Raw genomic sequence first — 17,138 nt, 5'->3', positions numbered from 1 at the left:
AGATATGCATTTTATATATTTACATTTTTGTAGATAGTTTAATCTGATTAATTTTCTATTATCATACAATTTACCATTAATTTAAAGGGACTCCACTGAGGTTTTTGACATGACGGGACTGGAAATAAATTGTTTAGATTATTTCTCCATTTGATAAAGATCTATACTAATAACTTATGTGCAAAATTTCAGATCATTAGCTCGCCCCATTTTTCCAGAATAATTATTATAATAGTAAAAAATGACCCAAAATTGAAACTCAAATCGGACTGAGAATAGCACAAACATATGATTTTAAATGTATTTCTTAGTTATACTTTATTTAATTTTCTGTTTAAAGTGCTCATGTTTATCTATGAGAAAAATTAAAATATCATGTTTTAGGCTTATAAACCTCAGTGGAGTTCCTTTAAAGGTGAGCTTATTTTAATTATTATAACTTAAGATTTCAAACTTATAATTTATCATGTACACTTACATCTTGAAGTTTCACGACAGCTTGTTGTGCATCTTGTCGATGTAAAAGTTCTTTACCATCTTGTAGAACAGCTATCATGTCATCGATATAACAATTAGCCTTGCTCTCCTCTAACTCCATAGAGCTAGAGTGAAAAATTTCGTTTCGATACTGCCGTACCTAATATACAGAAAACAAATAATACAACATTCACATAAATACTGCGTTCAGCAATGAGACTAAACACAACTCCTAAGTTGAGAATTAAAACTGTAAATAAGGAGTTACTTTAAAGTACTTACCATAATAATCATTATTCTTATTGTGTTTAAACTGCATATTATATAAAAGCAAATGGAATAGAAATGGTTTTTGATAAATTTTATAATTATTTTACTGAAGTTATGGTATTTACGTGTTGCATTTACTTATAAAGCACAAATAACCTACTTCTGTACATTTTACAGTGAGGCTTAAAATAGAAATAGTTGTTGTTGCCTTCCCACAAAAATAAGAGCTAGCGAAAAGATTGTATTGCTGAAATATATTTAAGAATACAAATTTATGCGTAACAATTTTGAATCATTATTCATTTGTTGCAAATTGGTTCTCTGGCAAAATTAAACTGCATTAACCTCATAGTTATATATAATTTCATCTTAGTGTGGTAATGGGTAAACGCTTATAAAAATTCAACTAGAACTATCACTAAATGTGATTAATACCCCCGCAAGACTGCTTCGGAAATGAGGATGTTACTAGTAACAGAATACCTTGTAAAACAATTGAAATACATTTATGGTTGTGGACAATTAAAGAGAGTTGTGGTTCTTGTATATTGCATTTCCTTTCAATGTGGTTGGCCATTGATGAAGTTTTATTGAATTACTCTGCAATAAGTCCAGAAAGACAAGGAAAAGGAAAAAAGGGCAATAACTTTATAAATACTGAAGATGGAGTTATGGTTATTGAACACTGCACTTCCTCTCATTGCACTTGACCATTGTATGAAGTTGTATTGAATTCCAACAACAAGTTTTCAAGTTATGCACAGGACAAAAAAGTAACAAAGGGCAATAACTGTAATTAGTCCAAATAGAGTTATGGTTCTTGTGTACTGCACTTCATCTCACTGCCCTTGACCATTGTATGAAGTTTCATTGAATTCCAACCATTAATCTTCAAGTTATGCACTGGACAATAAAAAGTAACAAAGGGCAAATTTTTTTAGATAAGTCCAGAAAGAGTTATGATTTCTGTACACAGTGCTTCCTCTCAATATACTTGACCATTGTCTGAAATAGTATTGAATTCCAACTAGTAGTTTTCAGGTTATGCTCTGGACAAGAAAAAAGCAATGGAAAAGCAACAAAGGGCAATAACTCTATAATTTCTCTGGACAGAGTTATAGTTCTTGTGCATTGCACTTCCTCTTATTGTGCTTGATCATTGTATCAAGTTTTTTTGAATTCCAACCAGTACGTTTTAAGTTATGCTCTGGACAAGGAAAAGTATCAAAGGGCAATAACTCGGTAATTTGTCAACATGGTGTTATGGTTCTTGTGCACTGCACTTCCTTTTAATGTGCTTGACAACTGTATGAAGTTGTACTGAATTCCAACCAGTAGTTTTCAAGTAATGGTCCGGACAAGGAAAAGTAACAAAGGGCAATAACTCTGTAATTAGTCAAGATGAAGTTACGGTTCTTGTGCACTGCACTTCCTCTAACTGTGCTTGACCATTGTATGAAATTATATTGAATTCCAACCATTTGTCTTCAAGTCATGCTCCGGACAAAAAAAGCAATGGAAAAGTAACAAAGAGCAATAACTCTGTAATTAGTCAAGATGAAGTTATGGTTTTTGTGCACTGCACTTTACCTTATTTTGCTTGACAATTGTATGAAGTTGTTTCGAATTCCAACCAGTAGTTTTCAAGTTATGCTCTGGCAGGAAAAGTAACAAAGGGCAGTAACTCTGTAATTAGTCAAGATGGAGTTATGGTTCTTGTGCACTGCACTTCCTCTTAATGTGCTTGACCATTGTATGATGTTATTTTGAATTCCAACCATTAGTCTTCAAGTTATGGTCCGGATAAAAGAAAGCAATAGAAAAGTAACGAAGGGCAATAACTCTGTAATTACTTTAGATACAGTTATGGTTCTTGTGAACTGCACTTCCCCTTATTGTGCTTGACAATTGTATGGAGTTGTTTTGAATTCCAACCAGTAGTTTTTAAGTTATGCTCTGGACAAGGAAAAGTAACAAGGGACAGTAACTCTGTAATTAGTCAAGATGGAGTTATGGTTCTTGTGCACTGCACTTCCTCTCAATGTGCTTGACCATTGTATTTAGTTATATTGACTTCCAACCATTAGTTTTCAAGTTATGCTCTGGACAAGGAAAATGCAACGGACCGCTGGACCGACCAACAAACCGACCACCGGGTGACTCCTATATATATACCCACCAAACTTCGTTTTTGGGGGTATAATAAAGAGTTAACCAATAACTGCTCTAAGGTAAAAATATTATCTTTTGCTTTTATACTTAATTAACAGACTTAATATTACAGTAAAGCTTAATATTCTACAAAATTAAAATAAACATAATAATTATAGTATACAAATCAAGTTACCTTTGAAAAAAGATTGTTTGGTCCTGTAACATTGCATCCAATGTGACTATGAAAGTACTTGTTATTTATGATAACATGAAGCAACCCAATGCAATCAGTGTCGACAGCTGATGTCTTGTCCTTGTACCCAGGAACATTTATAAAACATTTAATGACACTCCAGGGGTCTGTCGACCACTGTTGGACATCACTGTTTTTCCAAAAAGGTGCCGGTGGTATTGATGCATGATACTGTATAATGCTGTCATAGATGGCACCACATATATTGTTCGGACAGGGTCCCTTATTATTTGGAAAACAACAGTTACATTTATCTTGTTTGAGGGGACATATCCCTTTTGAGACTCGGACATGATCTGGCTGGAGAGTTGTTATCTGACAGGCGCCACATGTTATGTTTGGTTGAGGAGTCTTAGTTTGTTGTATTTGGTTTATAATATCTTTGTGCTGCTGTCTTCCTATGCCATCACAAAATGGCGCAAGTCCCTCTTTAAGATAACCCAAGCCTAGGCCAGCCTTAACCCACTGCCGGTATTTGTTGTTCTTTATATGTATCTCATGTGCCATCTTGATTTCTAGAAAGAAAAAAAATATTTTTAGCTACAATTTGTAAGAATCCAAGGAAAACCAACATTAACTATGACTGATCACAAACACTTGTACATGTATGCCCTGAAAGCTGGGTCCAGTTAAGGGACCATGAACTTTGACTTATAATGAAAGCATTGTTACAATCTCTAGAGGGCCATATTGGCCCTGAGATTTGTTGTTAGAAATGTTCATATACAGAAGTAGATATTATTTGGGCCACATTGAGCGGCCAAAATCAATTCAACAATTTCTAGTCACATGGTGGAGTCATGTGGTAGAGTCACATGGTAGTCACGTGGTGAAGTCACATGGTGGAGTCACGTGGTTGAGACACGTGGTGGAGTCACGTGATGGAGTCACGATGTGGAGTCATGTGCTGGTGGTGTCACGTGCTGGTGTCTTGTCCTTAAGTATGTTCTGTTATAATATGAAGTTGATCCCTTCAATAATAGCAAAGTTACAGCCAGTTACAGCAAAAACAATGAAAAGGTAAAGGTCATTAATGAGTGAAGGTCAAGGTCTGTCTGGTTATTTTTAAGTGTTATCCTTGAAGATTATTATGTTCAAGTTTGAAGACAATCCATTCAAAAATAACAAAGTTACAGCCGAATAATAGACAAAAAATGAAAATTTCAAGAATTTGACCTTCATAGTCAAGGTCATTTATGAGTGAATGTCAAGGTGTGTCTAGTTATTTATAAGGGTTATCCTTGAAGATTATTATGTTCAAGTTTGAAGACAATCCATTCAAAGTTACAGCCAATAATAGCCAAAAAAAAATTAAAATTTCAATAATTTGACCTTCAAAGTCAAGGTCATTTATGAGTGAAGGCCATGGTCTGTCGGGTTATTTTTAAGGGATATCCTTGAAGATTATTATGTTCAAGTTTGAAGACAATCCATTCAAACATAACAAAGTTACAGCCAATAACAACATGAACAAGCAAAATTTGGACTTTTAACCTTGAAGGTCAAGGTCATTTATGGATGAAGGTCAAGGTTAGTGTGGTCTACTGAAAGGTCTTGTCCCAAGGGTTGTTGTGGCCAAGTATGAAGACAATACACCGAGAAAAAAAAAGGTATGATCCAGGTACATGTTTGCCGCCGCGACTTAGTAGCAATACCTCTCCTATTTTTTCAAAAAAAAGTCGAGCTAAAAATTGCAGAAAGTATTCATCAAAATGTCAACAAGTAAGAGATCAAATGCAAGATATCAAATACAATTAGTTTGCTTACATTTATAACTGTTTTTTACTGAAGATAAGTTTGCATATTTGATCAATAGTTGCTAAGAGATGTTCTGATAAAACTAGAACTGCCACTATCTTGGCGTGAATACCCCCGCATACCACTTTGTCAGAATCAACAGTGGCCATTTAGAGCGCAAGGACAACCTCCCTGCCAAATCTGAGGTTACTAAGCCAGTGCATTGCTAAGTTATGTATTCTACATGCTTCAAATGTGAAAATGTCAAAATCAATACATTGCAGACAGGACATTCTTTAGCAATTGAGAAGAAAAGCTTTTTTTTTGTCAAGGTCCCTGTGACCTTGAACTTTGACCCAGTGACCTCAAAATCAATAGGGGTCACCTTATAGTCATGATCAACATCCATGCCAAATATGAAGACTGTGGGTCAAAGGAATCTTAAGTTAATGGGTGGACAAACTTTTTGAAGTCAAAGTCCCTATGACCTTGACCTTTGATCCAGTGACCTCAAAATCAAAAGGGGTCATCTACTAATCATGACTAACCTCCATTCCAAATATGAAGACTGTGGGTCATAGGAATCTTAAGTTATTGGACGGACAAACTTTTTGAAGTCAAAGTCCCTGTGACCTTGACCTTTGACCTGGTGACCTCAAAATCAATAGGGGTCATCTACTTATCATGACTCACCTCCATGCCAAATATGACGACTGTAGGTCAAAGGAATCTTAAGTTATTGGGCGGACAAGCTTTTTGAAGTCAAGGCCCCTGTGACCTTGACCTTTGACCTGGTGACCTCAAAATCAATAGGGGTCATCTACTAATCATGACTCACCTCCATGCCAAATATGACGACTGTAGGTCAAAGGAATCTTAAGTTATTGGGCTGACAAGCTTTTTGAAGTCAAGGCCCCGGTGACCTTGACCTTTGACCTGGTGACCTCAAAATCAATAGGGGTCATCTACTAATCATGACTAACCTCCTTGCTTAATATGACGACTGAAGGTCAAAGGAATCTTAAGTTATTGGGCAGACAAGCTTTTTGAAGTCAAGGCCCCTGTGACCTTGACCTTTGACCTAGTGACCTCAAAATCAATAGGGGTCATCTACTAATGATGACTAACCTCCATGCCAAATATGACGACTGTAGGTCAAAGGAATCTTAAGTTATTGGGCGGACAAGCTTTTTGAAGTCAATGCCCCTGTGACCTTGACCTTTGACCTGGTGACCTCAAAATCAATAGGGGTCATCTACTAATCATGACTAACCTCCATGCCAAATATGACGACTGTAGGTCAAAGGAATCTTTAGTTATTGGGCGGACAAGCTTTTTGAAGTCAGGGCCCCTGTGACCTTGACCTTTGACCTAGTGACCTCAAAATCAATAGGGGTCATCTACTAATCATGACTAACCTCCATGCCAAATATGACGACTGTAGGTCAAAGGAATCTTAAGTTATTGGGCGGACAAGCTTATTGAATTCAAGGCCCCTGTGACCTTGACCTTTGACCTGGTGACCTCAAAATCAATAGGGTTCATCTACTAATCATGACTAACCTCCATGCCAAATATGACGACTGTAGGTCAAAGGAATCTTAAGTTATTGGGCGGACAAGCTTTTTGAAGTCAAGGCCCCTGTGACCTTGACCTTTGACCTGGTGACCTCAAAATCAATAGGGGTCATCTGCTAATCATGACTAACCTCCATGCCAAATATGACGGCTGTAGGTCAAAGGAATCTTAAGTTATTGGGCGGACAAGCTTTTTGAAGTCAAGGCCCCTGTGACCTTGACCTTTGACCTAGTGACCTCAAAATCAATAGGGGTCATCTACTAATCATGACTAACCTCCATGCCAAATATGAAGACTAAGGGTCAAAGGAATCTTAAGTTATTGGGCGGACATGAAAAAACCGACGGACGGACGGACGGACAAGCTGATTCCAGTATACCCCCCTTACAACTTTGTTGTGCAGGGGTATAAATATTCGGGCAACCAGTTTTTACTTCGGACAACCAAATTTTCATGAATTGGGTGCCCCAATGACAACAATTATTCAACCCTCATTTCCCAAACTGCCCTTTGATTTCAAATTTGATCCTTAATTATTTCAAATGACCCCCATATTTTAATACAAAGGGCCACAATGACCCTAAAATATTTTAGCCTGGTTGCTTAGATTTTGGTCAGAAAATGATCTGATAATGGTCAGATACTGGTTAAATTTTTAAAGAACCTGGTTAGATTCAGGTCTGAAATAAAGAAAGAAATGTAATTGGTTTATAATTTTGAAGTGGCTAGCCGAACGGGCCAAAAGTTTTAATCATATGTGAGTCACTTTCAACTAGCTAGGACACACTGTATTGGCTAGCCGTACGGCACTTTTCAAAATTATAATGAAAGTCAAATATGCATAATTATGTTCTTTGTGTCTTTAAACCGGGAATTTAACCAAGTACCCGCATATGTCCTTGAGTGTTTCCTTTAATAAAGATGTTCTGCCATTTTGTAAAAAAAGAATGAACAGAAGGTAGGAAATGCAAGCGTTGTTAAATCTTGATAAAAGTGTCAAAGTTTCATGACACATTAGACTTAGTACATGCAAAGTTATATTTATGATTAAATAATTCATTTGTTTGAAAGATGAGTTATTCAATCATTTTTGTTAATTAAGCACATTGAATAAATAATGATAACGGCCAAAGAAGCTTGTTTCATAACGGCATTATCGGAGTGGAATAAATAAATAAAACAATGGCCCTGAGGTCGCTCACCTGTATATAGGCCCCCAGAGCAGGGCCAGTTTAAACCCCAGGGCTTTTACTTGAACAAACTTGGAAGACACCCATATGATGTTAAGTTTTTACTACACACATGTAATGAAAATAATGACCTCCCCCCCCCCCCCTAGCAGGGCCAATTTTAACTCAAGGGCTTTTATTTGAACAGACTTGGTCAACACCAACAAAAAGATGTTTCCTGCTTAAAATCTAACCTCTAGCTCATTGGGTTTTTTAAAAGAAGATTTTTTAAGTTTTTACTATACACATATAGTTAAAAACAATGACACCTCTGGGGTGGGGCCAGTTTTAACCCCAGGGCTTTTATTTGAACAAACTTTGTAGACACTCAGTAGAAGATGTTTCATGCTTAATATCTAAACTCTAGCTATTAATTTTGGGTTTTTGCTATATACATATTAGGAAAATCAATGACCCCCGGGGCGGGGTCAATTTTGACCCCAGGGCTTTAATTTGAACAAACTTGGTAGACACTCATTAGAACATGTTTCATGCTTAATATCTTAGCTCTAGCTCTATGGGTTCTTTAAAAGAAGATTTTTTAAGTTTTTACTATATGCGTATAGAGAAAATCAATGACCCCCTGGGGCAGGGCCAATTTTGATCCCAGGGCTTTTATTTGAACAAACTTGGTAGACACTTCCCGTCCCTAGATTTGCCACTAAAATGCCACCCTTTTCAATGGTGGAGTATTTAGACAATTTTCCACCAATAATGCCACCAAAACGCCACCCAAATCATGAAAATGGTGAAAAATTTGAGCAGGACTGATGTTATATAATTTTCCAGTTAATTCCACCTTTTTTACACTAAATGCCACCAATGAGTGGAAAATTGGTGGAGTATTTAGACAAACTTTCACCATAATGCCACCATTATGCCACCTTAGGGTGGCAAACTCATTTTCCACTAGATGCCACTTGTTTCCACTTATTGCCACCATAATGGTGGAAAATTGGTGGAGTATTTAGACAAATTTCCACCATTATGCCACCATTGAGTGGCAAACTTATTTTCCACCAAATGCCACTTATTTCCACCTTTTGCCACCATAAGGGTGGAAAATTGGTGGAGTATTTAGACACTTTTCCACCATTTTGCCACCAGATAGTGGCAAATTCAGTTTCCACTAAATGCCACCTATTTTCACCCTTTCAGAAATTTTCCACCTTGTGGGTGGCAATAGCTGGAAACTGCTTGAAAGTCACCCTGTACCCTAAATTGGAAACAAACAAATTTTAAAAATAATCCTTTTTAATGTTTCCATATGAAGTTATATATTGTCTCAAAAAATAGCAAAACATTAGTCCATTTATTTTCTTCAGTTTATCTTGCTATTCCTGGATGGTTTGAGTTCAGTCCTTTAGGTTGTCGGCAACTTTTCGAGCGCACAATCTAAAACAAAAAAAATTATGAATGATTAATACAATAATTAACAAGAAACATGGCAATGCCATGAAACCAGGTTTTCAATTATCACCATTGTAGATAAATATGTTGTATTTGAAATACAAATACAAGCAACAAACAATGTAACTATGTGCAATGTAAAACATGAATAATGTAGGAGGAATTGCCACTGAAGAAGTGTTCACTATAATATTATGTATAAGGAAAAAAACAAAGGGCCATAATTAGGTCAAAAACTATCCAATCACAAAACCCCGACAATATGTGCCAGGGTGCTTGATGACAAAGCTTCTGTGAAAGTTTGAACAAAATCCGTTGAGAAATGTAGGACGAGTTCAGCACAGAAGAATTTGTTCACTATAATTATATTGATAATTCTGTATAATGAAAAACAAGTAACAAAGTAGACATGAAATAATATATCATATCTTTTTTAAATTACCTCCAAAGATGATATGACCTTTGACTGCCAAATCAAGTTAAAATCATGTAAACAGGATTTTCAATGTTAATGTCACTGTGACCTTGACCTTTGGAGCCAGCCATGCGGAACATGCGTTCTGCACGTCATCTTGATGTGGTAAACATTTGTCTGAAGTTTCATCAAAATTCTTCAAAGGGTTGAAGAGTTACAGAGCGGACAGGATTTTCAATGTTAATGTCACTATGACCTTGACCTTGGAGCCAGCCATGCGGAACATGCGTTCTGCACGTCATCTTGATGTGGTAAACATTTGTATGAAGTTTCATCAAAATTCTTCAAAGGGTTGAAGAGTTACAGAGCGGACACAATTTCGTTTGACGCCCGAAGTTAAAATCATGTAAACAGGATTTTCAATGTTAATGTCACTGTGACCTTGACCTTGGAGCCAGCCATGCGGAACATGCGTTCTGCACGTCATCTTGATGTGGTAAACATTTGTCTGAAGTTTCATCAAAATTCTTCAAAGGGTTGAAGAGTTACAGAGCGGACAGGATTTTCAATGTTAATGTCACTGTGACCTTGACCTTGGAGCCAGCCATGCGGAACATGCGTTCTGCACGTCATCTTGATGTGGTAAACATTTGTCTGAAGTTTCATCAAAATTCTTCAAAGGGTTGAAGAGTTACAGAGCGGACACAATTTCGTTTGACGCCCGAAGTTAAAATCATGTAAACAGGATTTTCAATGTTAATGTCACTGTGACCTTGACCTTGGAGCCAGCCATGCGGAACATGCGTTCTGCACGTCATCTTGATGTGGTAAACATTTGTCTGAAGTTTCATCAAAAATCTTCAAAGGGTTGAAGAGTTACAGAGCGGACAGGATTTTCAATGTTAATGTCACTGTGACCTTGACCTTGGAGCCAGCCATGCGGAACATGCGTTCTGCACGTCATCTTGATGTGGTAAACATTTGTCTGAAGTTTCATCAAAATTCTTCAAAGGGTTGAAGAGTTACAGAGCGGACACAATTTCGTTTGACGCCCGCCCATCCGCCCATCCGCCCAGCCGCCCATCCGCCCGCCATACCCCAATCTAATAACCAGGATTTTCAAAATTGAAAACCTGGTTAAAAACATAAGCTTACATTTTTATATGACTATTGGATATTTCTATATTCAATTTGAGTGCATAGATATGATTAAAACACTTTAAAAAACAGCACTGCAGACGTGGAAGAATCAGACTTTTCTTATTTCTCCAAGGCAGAAAATATACGCAGAATCAAAAATGATATTTTCATTCAGTTCATTAGTTACCTTCCAAGAACTTAAGTTTTGCCTTGTCTGCACAAGAAGGTCTGGCTTTAGACTCTCTGTTCCCTTTCCTCATACCAAACAATGAGCGGCCTTTAATCTCTTCTATATTGAATAGCATTCTGAAGAGCTTTGCTGTACCTTTCTCTTTTGAGGCATATGGCTTCAGTTCTGCCATCACTTGGTCCTAAAATATGATTAACAATATCAAATAAGTAAAGACAGAAAATGATTATCAATATCTAATATGTAAAGACAGAAAATGAAACACTTTTATAAGACCTTGGTATATGTATACAACTCTAAAATTTTTAAATAAGAAAGAAATAAAGAAATACAACTTAAAATTTTCAAGCTAAAATGTACAAAAACTCTAAAATTTGTAAAACTAGAAATGTGTCATCATGCCACGGATGCCCCCGCATGCAGCCAAAATTTCAAATGTTATAATATTTAGTTCCAAATTTGTTTGCACAAATTATTTTTTTCATTCTAAGTTCAAAGCCCTTAAAACTTTTCAATGTTAACACAAACCATTTTTATACAATGTTCAAGGCACTGAAATTATTCAGTCTTAACCATTTTTATACAATGTTCAAGGCACTGAAATTATTCAGTCTTAACCTTTTAAAAATAGCATATTGCATATTTGTAGCCAACATAATGGCTATATACATTTCCACAAAAGTATGAGTGCTGAAACTGAAAGTTCAAAATTTTTCCAACATTCAGGAAAGATAAGTTTGTCTAAAATCATTGAACCACGACCAAATTCAAACTTAAACTGCTTATTCCTAAGATGTATCTATATTATTTTCAAAGTGAAAGGGACATAACTCTGCCAAAAAATCATCAAACCATGACCAAATTCCAACTTGACCTGCGCATTCCTTTGACATATCCATATGTCAATTTTGAGTTGAATATGTAACACTGTTGGGTTGATAATGAACAGAAACTGTAAATTTCATATCATTTTCAAAGTGAAAGGGGTATTACTCTGCCAAAAATCATTTAACCATGACCAGCTTCGAACTTGGTCTGCGCATTCCAAAAACATATCCATATGTCAAATTTGAGTTGAATGTGTAATATTGTTGGGGAGATAATAAACGGAAACTGAAAATTTCATATTATTTTTAAAGTGAAAGGGGCATAACTCTGCCAAAAATCATAGAACCATGACCAAATTTGAAATTGACCTGCGCATTCCTTTGACGTATCAATATGTCAAATTTGAGTTGAATGTTTAATACTGTTGGGGAGATAATAAACAGAAACTGAAAATTTCATATTATTTTCAAAGTGAAAGGGGCATAACTCTGCCAAAAGTCATTGAACCAAGACCAAATTTGAACTTGACCTGCGCATTCCTTTGACGTATCCATATGTCAAGTTTGAGTTGAATGTGTTGTACCATTGGGGAGTTAATGAATGGAAACTGAAAATTTCATATTATTTTCAAAGTAAAAGGGGCATTACTCTGCCAAAAATCATCGAACCATGACCAAATTTGAACTTGACCTGTATTTTCTCATGACATATCAATATGTCAAGTTTGAGTTGAATGTGTTGTACCGTTGGGGAAATAATGAACGGAAACTGAAAATTTCATATTATTTTCAAAGTAAAAGGGGCATAACTCCGCCAAAAATCATCGAACCATGACCAATTTCAAACTTGACCTGTATTTTCTCATGACATATCCATATGTCAATTTTGAATTGAATGTTTTGAACCGTTTGGGAGATAATGAACGGAAACTGAAAATTTCATATTATTTTCAATGTAAAAGGGGCATAACTCTGCCAAAAATCATTGAACCATGACCAATTTCGAACTTGACCTGTATTTTCTCATGACATATCCATATGTCAAATTTGAGTTCAATATGTGCAAGAGTTATTAAGATAATGAACGGAAACTGATGATGACGGAAGGACGGAAGGACGGAATGACGGAATGACGGAATGACGGAACAGGGTAACACTATATGCCCCTGCCATTATATGGCGGGGGCATAACAAAATGTAAATGCAAATTAAAGTGTCATAAAGAGTTTGAATTAAAGTAGGTTTGTAAATAGTGACTAATAGCTATATTTATCAAGAACTGAAAAGTGTCTAATTGGGTACTGTGACACTTCTTTCCTATTAATTCTAAAATAACTTTGAATTAACAAGATACCTTTGTAAAGCCACTGAAGATCAAATGTGTTGCTCCAGGCTGCTCCTCATTGCTTTGTGTCTGCAAAATAATAATTCTTATTTAATGCTGTTTCTGTTATGAACTGTCACTCTCCTAATAGCATGTTACTCTAGATTGTCTAGTTATGGTTATATAATTATCTACTGCACCATGAAAGCTGAATTACAACAATGAAGGAATGAAACTTACTAATAAATCAGTTACTGTTAATCTGCTCCACATGACTGTGACACACAAGGAAAATTGTTTATAGCATGAAAGTTGTAGTAATAGGTACCTCAGGTTATCTATAGTTTGATTGATGTAATATTGTACATAATGATATTGTACTTACTGATTAATTTCTATAATTTTTTTCTCAAACTTAAAATTTCTAACATATTGTATTAAGAAATGATGAAGATCTCCCTACATTCTTTTTATTCCTACATTCTTTATATGTACATTGTACATGCAACTTTCTTTTTAGTTAAGTTACAAACAAAACAAATATAAAACACAATTTTATACAATACCACTTCATATTTTTACTGTCAAAAAACTAAACAGTTTCTGCATAAATAACAATAATTATTGTATGTAAAAGTTGTTTACCTGAAACTAATTGACTGGGAATGATTCTGCTGTTTATCTTCTTGTCTACACATTCACACTTCAGTTAAAACTTCTCATTTATATTTACCACACTAATAAGACTTTAAATGTTTTCTTTGAGAAATCAAAAATATGCACCCTTACATTTTAAACAAAATATCTCCAGAATTGCTACAATATCAATAATTTCCTTTGTGTTTGCAAGCTTTAACTGACCTCAATTCCTTTGAATTCAAACTTTACAACGTGTAACTGCATGGACAGTCCATTATAATTTTAAATTGTGAGGGGTTTTCCAAAAACCATAGCACCCATCATTTTATTTTTTACATTCATTTGAATGTATAACTATATCTAATACCTAAATTGATTGAGTAGAAATAAGCTTTTGAAAGATAATTTAGCATGCTATTTTAAGACAAATTCTACATAAAAACATGTATAATGTTGCCTCTCCCAAAACAAGAGGGCCATGATGGCCCTGAGGTCGCTCACCTGTATATAGCCCCCCCCCCCCCGGCCCAATTTTTACCCAAGGGCTTTTATTTGTTTATTTGAACAGACTTGGTAGACACCCATAAGAAGATGTTTCATGCAAAACATCTAAGTTCTAGCTCATTGGTTTTTTTAAAAGAAGATTTTTTAAGTTTTTACTATACACATAGAGTAAAAAACAATGACACCCCTCGGGCAGGGCCAGTTTTGACCCCTGGGCTTTTATTTGAACAAACTTTGTAGATATTTACTTAAAGATGTTTCATGCTTAATATCTAAACTCTAGTTATTTGGGTTTTTTCAAAGAAGATTTTTAAGTTTTTGCTATGTATATAAGGAAAATCAATGACCCCCGGGGCGGGGCCAGTTTTGACCCCAGGGCTTTAATTTGAACATACCTGGTAGACACCCATTAGAACATGTCTCATGCTAAATATCTTAGCTCTAGCTCTTTGGGTTCTTTAAAAGAAGATTTTATAAGTTTTTACTATATGCATATAAGGAAAATCAATGACCCCTGGGGAGGGGCCAATTTGGACCCCAGGGGTTTTATTTGAACAAACTTGGTAGACATTCACTAGAAGATGTTTCATGCCAAATATATAAGCTTTAGCTCTTACAGTTCTTTAAAAGAAGATTTTTTAAGTTTTTACTATATGCATATAGGGAAAATCAATGACCCCCTGGGGCGGGGCCAATTTTGACCCCAGGGCTTTTATTTGAACAAACTTGGTAGACATTTACTAGAAGATGTTTTATGCCAAATATCTAAGCTCTAGCTCTTACAGTTCTTTAAAAGAAGATTTTTTAAGTTTAAACTATATGCATATAGGGAAAATCAATTACCCCCCAGGGCGGGGCCAATTTTGACCCCAGGGCTTTTATTTGAACAAACTTGGTAGACATTCACTAGAAGATGTTTCATGCCAAATATCTAAGCTCTAGCTCTTTGGGTTCTTTAAAAGAAGATTTTTTAAGTTTTTACTTTATGCATATAGGGAAAATCAATGACCCCCTGGGGCGGGGCCAATTTTGACCCCAGGGCTTTTATTTGAACAAACTTGGTAGACATTCACTAGAAGATGTTTCATGCCAAATATCTAAGCTCTAGCTCTTACAGTTCTTTAAAGGAAGATTTTTTAAGTGTTTACTATATGCATATAGGGAAAATCAATGACCCCCCGGGGCGGGGCCAATTTTGACCCCAGGGCTTTTATTTGAACAAACTTGGTAGACACTCACTAGAAGATGTTCCATGCCAAAAATCTTAGCTCTAGCTCTTACAGTTCTTTAAAAGAAGATCTTTTAAGTTTTTACTATATGCATATAGGGAAAATCAATGACCCCCCGGGGCGGGGCCAATTTTGACCCCAGGGCTTTTATTTGAACAAACTTGGTAGACACTCATTAGAAGATGTTTCATGCCAAATATCTAAGCTCTAGCTCTTAGGGTTGTTTAAAAGAAGATATTTAAAGATTTTTCTTTCGGTTGCCATGGCAACCAGAGTTCTGCATGGAATTAAATTCTTTGAACAATTTTTAAAGGTGACCACCAAAGGAACATTCCTGTGAAGTTTGGATGAAATTGGCTCAGTGGTTTATGAGGAGATGTCATTTAAAGCAAAAGTTTACGGACGGACGACGGACGGACGACGGACGGACGGACGGACGGACGCCGGACGAAAAGCGATCACAAAAGCTCACCCTGTCACTTTGTGACAGGTGAGCTAATAATCAAATGGAACATTCTGGTCAGCATGAGTAAACTATTAACCCCCATTCATAGATTACTAGATAAGAGGGCAGTAGTTTTATCAGATCTGAGATGTATGCTGTGTTGTTAAATCTTAGAGGATGCAGTATTTACTAGCTAGTATTTACTTATCCTGATTGTAAGAAATTTATCAGACATTATGACTTATTTACTTTTCACACATTAATTTTTACAATAGATTTAAAGCCTCTGAAAGCATAGCACAAAAGATGTTAGAGACAATAATTTTAAACTCCACATATAACTAAATCTCATTTATGAGAAGTTACAATGCCAAGGAACCATAACTTTTTATTGCATGATTTGGGGTTTATTGCCATTTTTTACTTCTCTATGCTTAATTTTTGTCTTGATCATTAAGCTTAAAAAGTACTGGAGATATTAATTTGAAACTTCACAGATATAGATCTTTTTGAGTAATGTGCTGTGTTTAAGAACCATAACTCTTTGCATACTTTTGGAGTTATTGCCCTTTGCATTTTTCACTTTAATTATTGTTAGCATTACATGAAAAGTGTTAGTACTCACCAGATATCAGTTTAAAGTAATATTGAAGAGACAATTTATTATGTCAATTAGAAGAAAAAACAAAAGTCAAACTTTATTCAAGATTGACATTAAATATCATAGAAGAAGCAACAAACTTTATGCAGAGATATGCATTTTCTGGGCATAGAAGAACATTTCAACTATTCAATTAATGTACAGATTATAACTAAAGAACAAAGTACACTTTAAAAGCCGTAATTTTATTTTACAAGCATAGAATGGAACATAAACATTTTGACTTGAAAGTCAAATTTTACATCCCTAAAGAAAAGTACTGCCATAAAAAATGGGAAGTTAAGTAACCCCATACTTTTCTAATTTTTCCTGATCATAATTATATGTGTTTAACTCCTGGAAAAGTGATTTTACGTCCAATTTCTGTGTCTTTTCCTGCTACTTTACAGCTGGAATTATCATACCGTTACTGTGAGGCAGTGACTTTGTATCAGAATTGTGTTCATGGCATTCTAGTATGTTTAAGAAATATGAGTTTCTGATAAAATTTCTAACTGTTCAACTTCAATAGATTATATTTTTGATAAAAAGTTCACTTGATGCTTTGGTAGAGTACAAACTATAAACAGATTTATTTCAGTTTGGAGCTTTGACTTAAATAAATCTTAAACCCTGCAATGCACAATTACTAGATTTCTCAGTTTTATCCACCAATT

General features: G+C 35.5%; 1 protein-coding gene across 1 annotated transcript in view; it reads right to left on the bottom strand.

Moving 5' to 3' along the window:
- LOC132736818 (uncharacterized) overlaps positions 1–17,138 on the bottom strand; it is a 38,860-nt gene that overhangs the window by 7,336 nt on the left and 14,386 nt on the right. Inside the window, exons 2-3 of the mRNA XM_060724033.1 lie at positions 3,095–3,669; positions 479–637 (exon numbers count right to left, since the gene is read on the bottom strand). Coding sequence (XP_060580016.1) covers positions 479–637; positions 3,095–3,661 — 726 coding nt within the window. The 5' untranslated portion in view covers positions 3,662–3,669. The remainder of the gene's footprint in view (positions 1–478; positions 638–3,094; positions 3,670–17,138) is intronic.

This window comes from Ruditapes philippinarum, unplaced genomic scaffold (genome assembly GCF_026571515.1).
Source record: "Ruditapes philippinarum isolate M1 unplaced genomic scaffold, ASM2657151v2 ctg5415_1_1_1_1, whole genome shotgun sequence".
NCBI lineage: Eukaryota > Metazoa > Mollusca > Bivalvia > Venerida > Veneridae > Ruditapes > Ruditapes philippinarum.
This window is presented reverse-complemented; position numbering and strand designations above follow the sequence as displayed.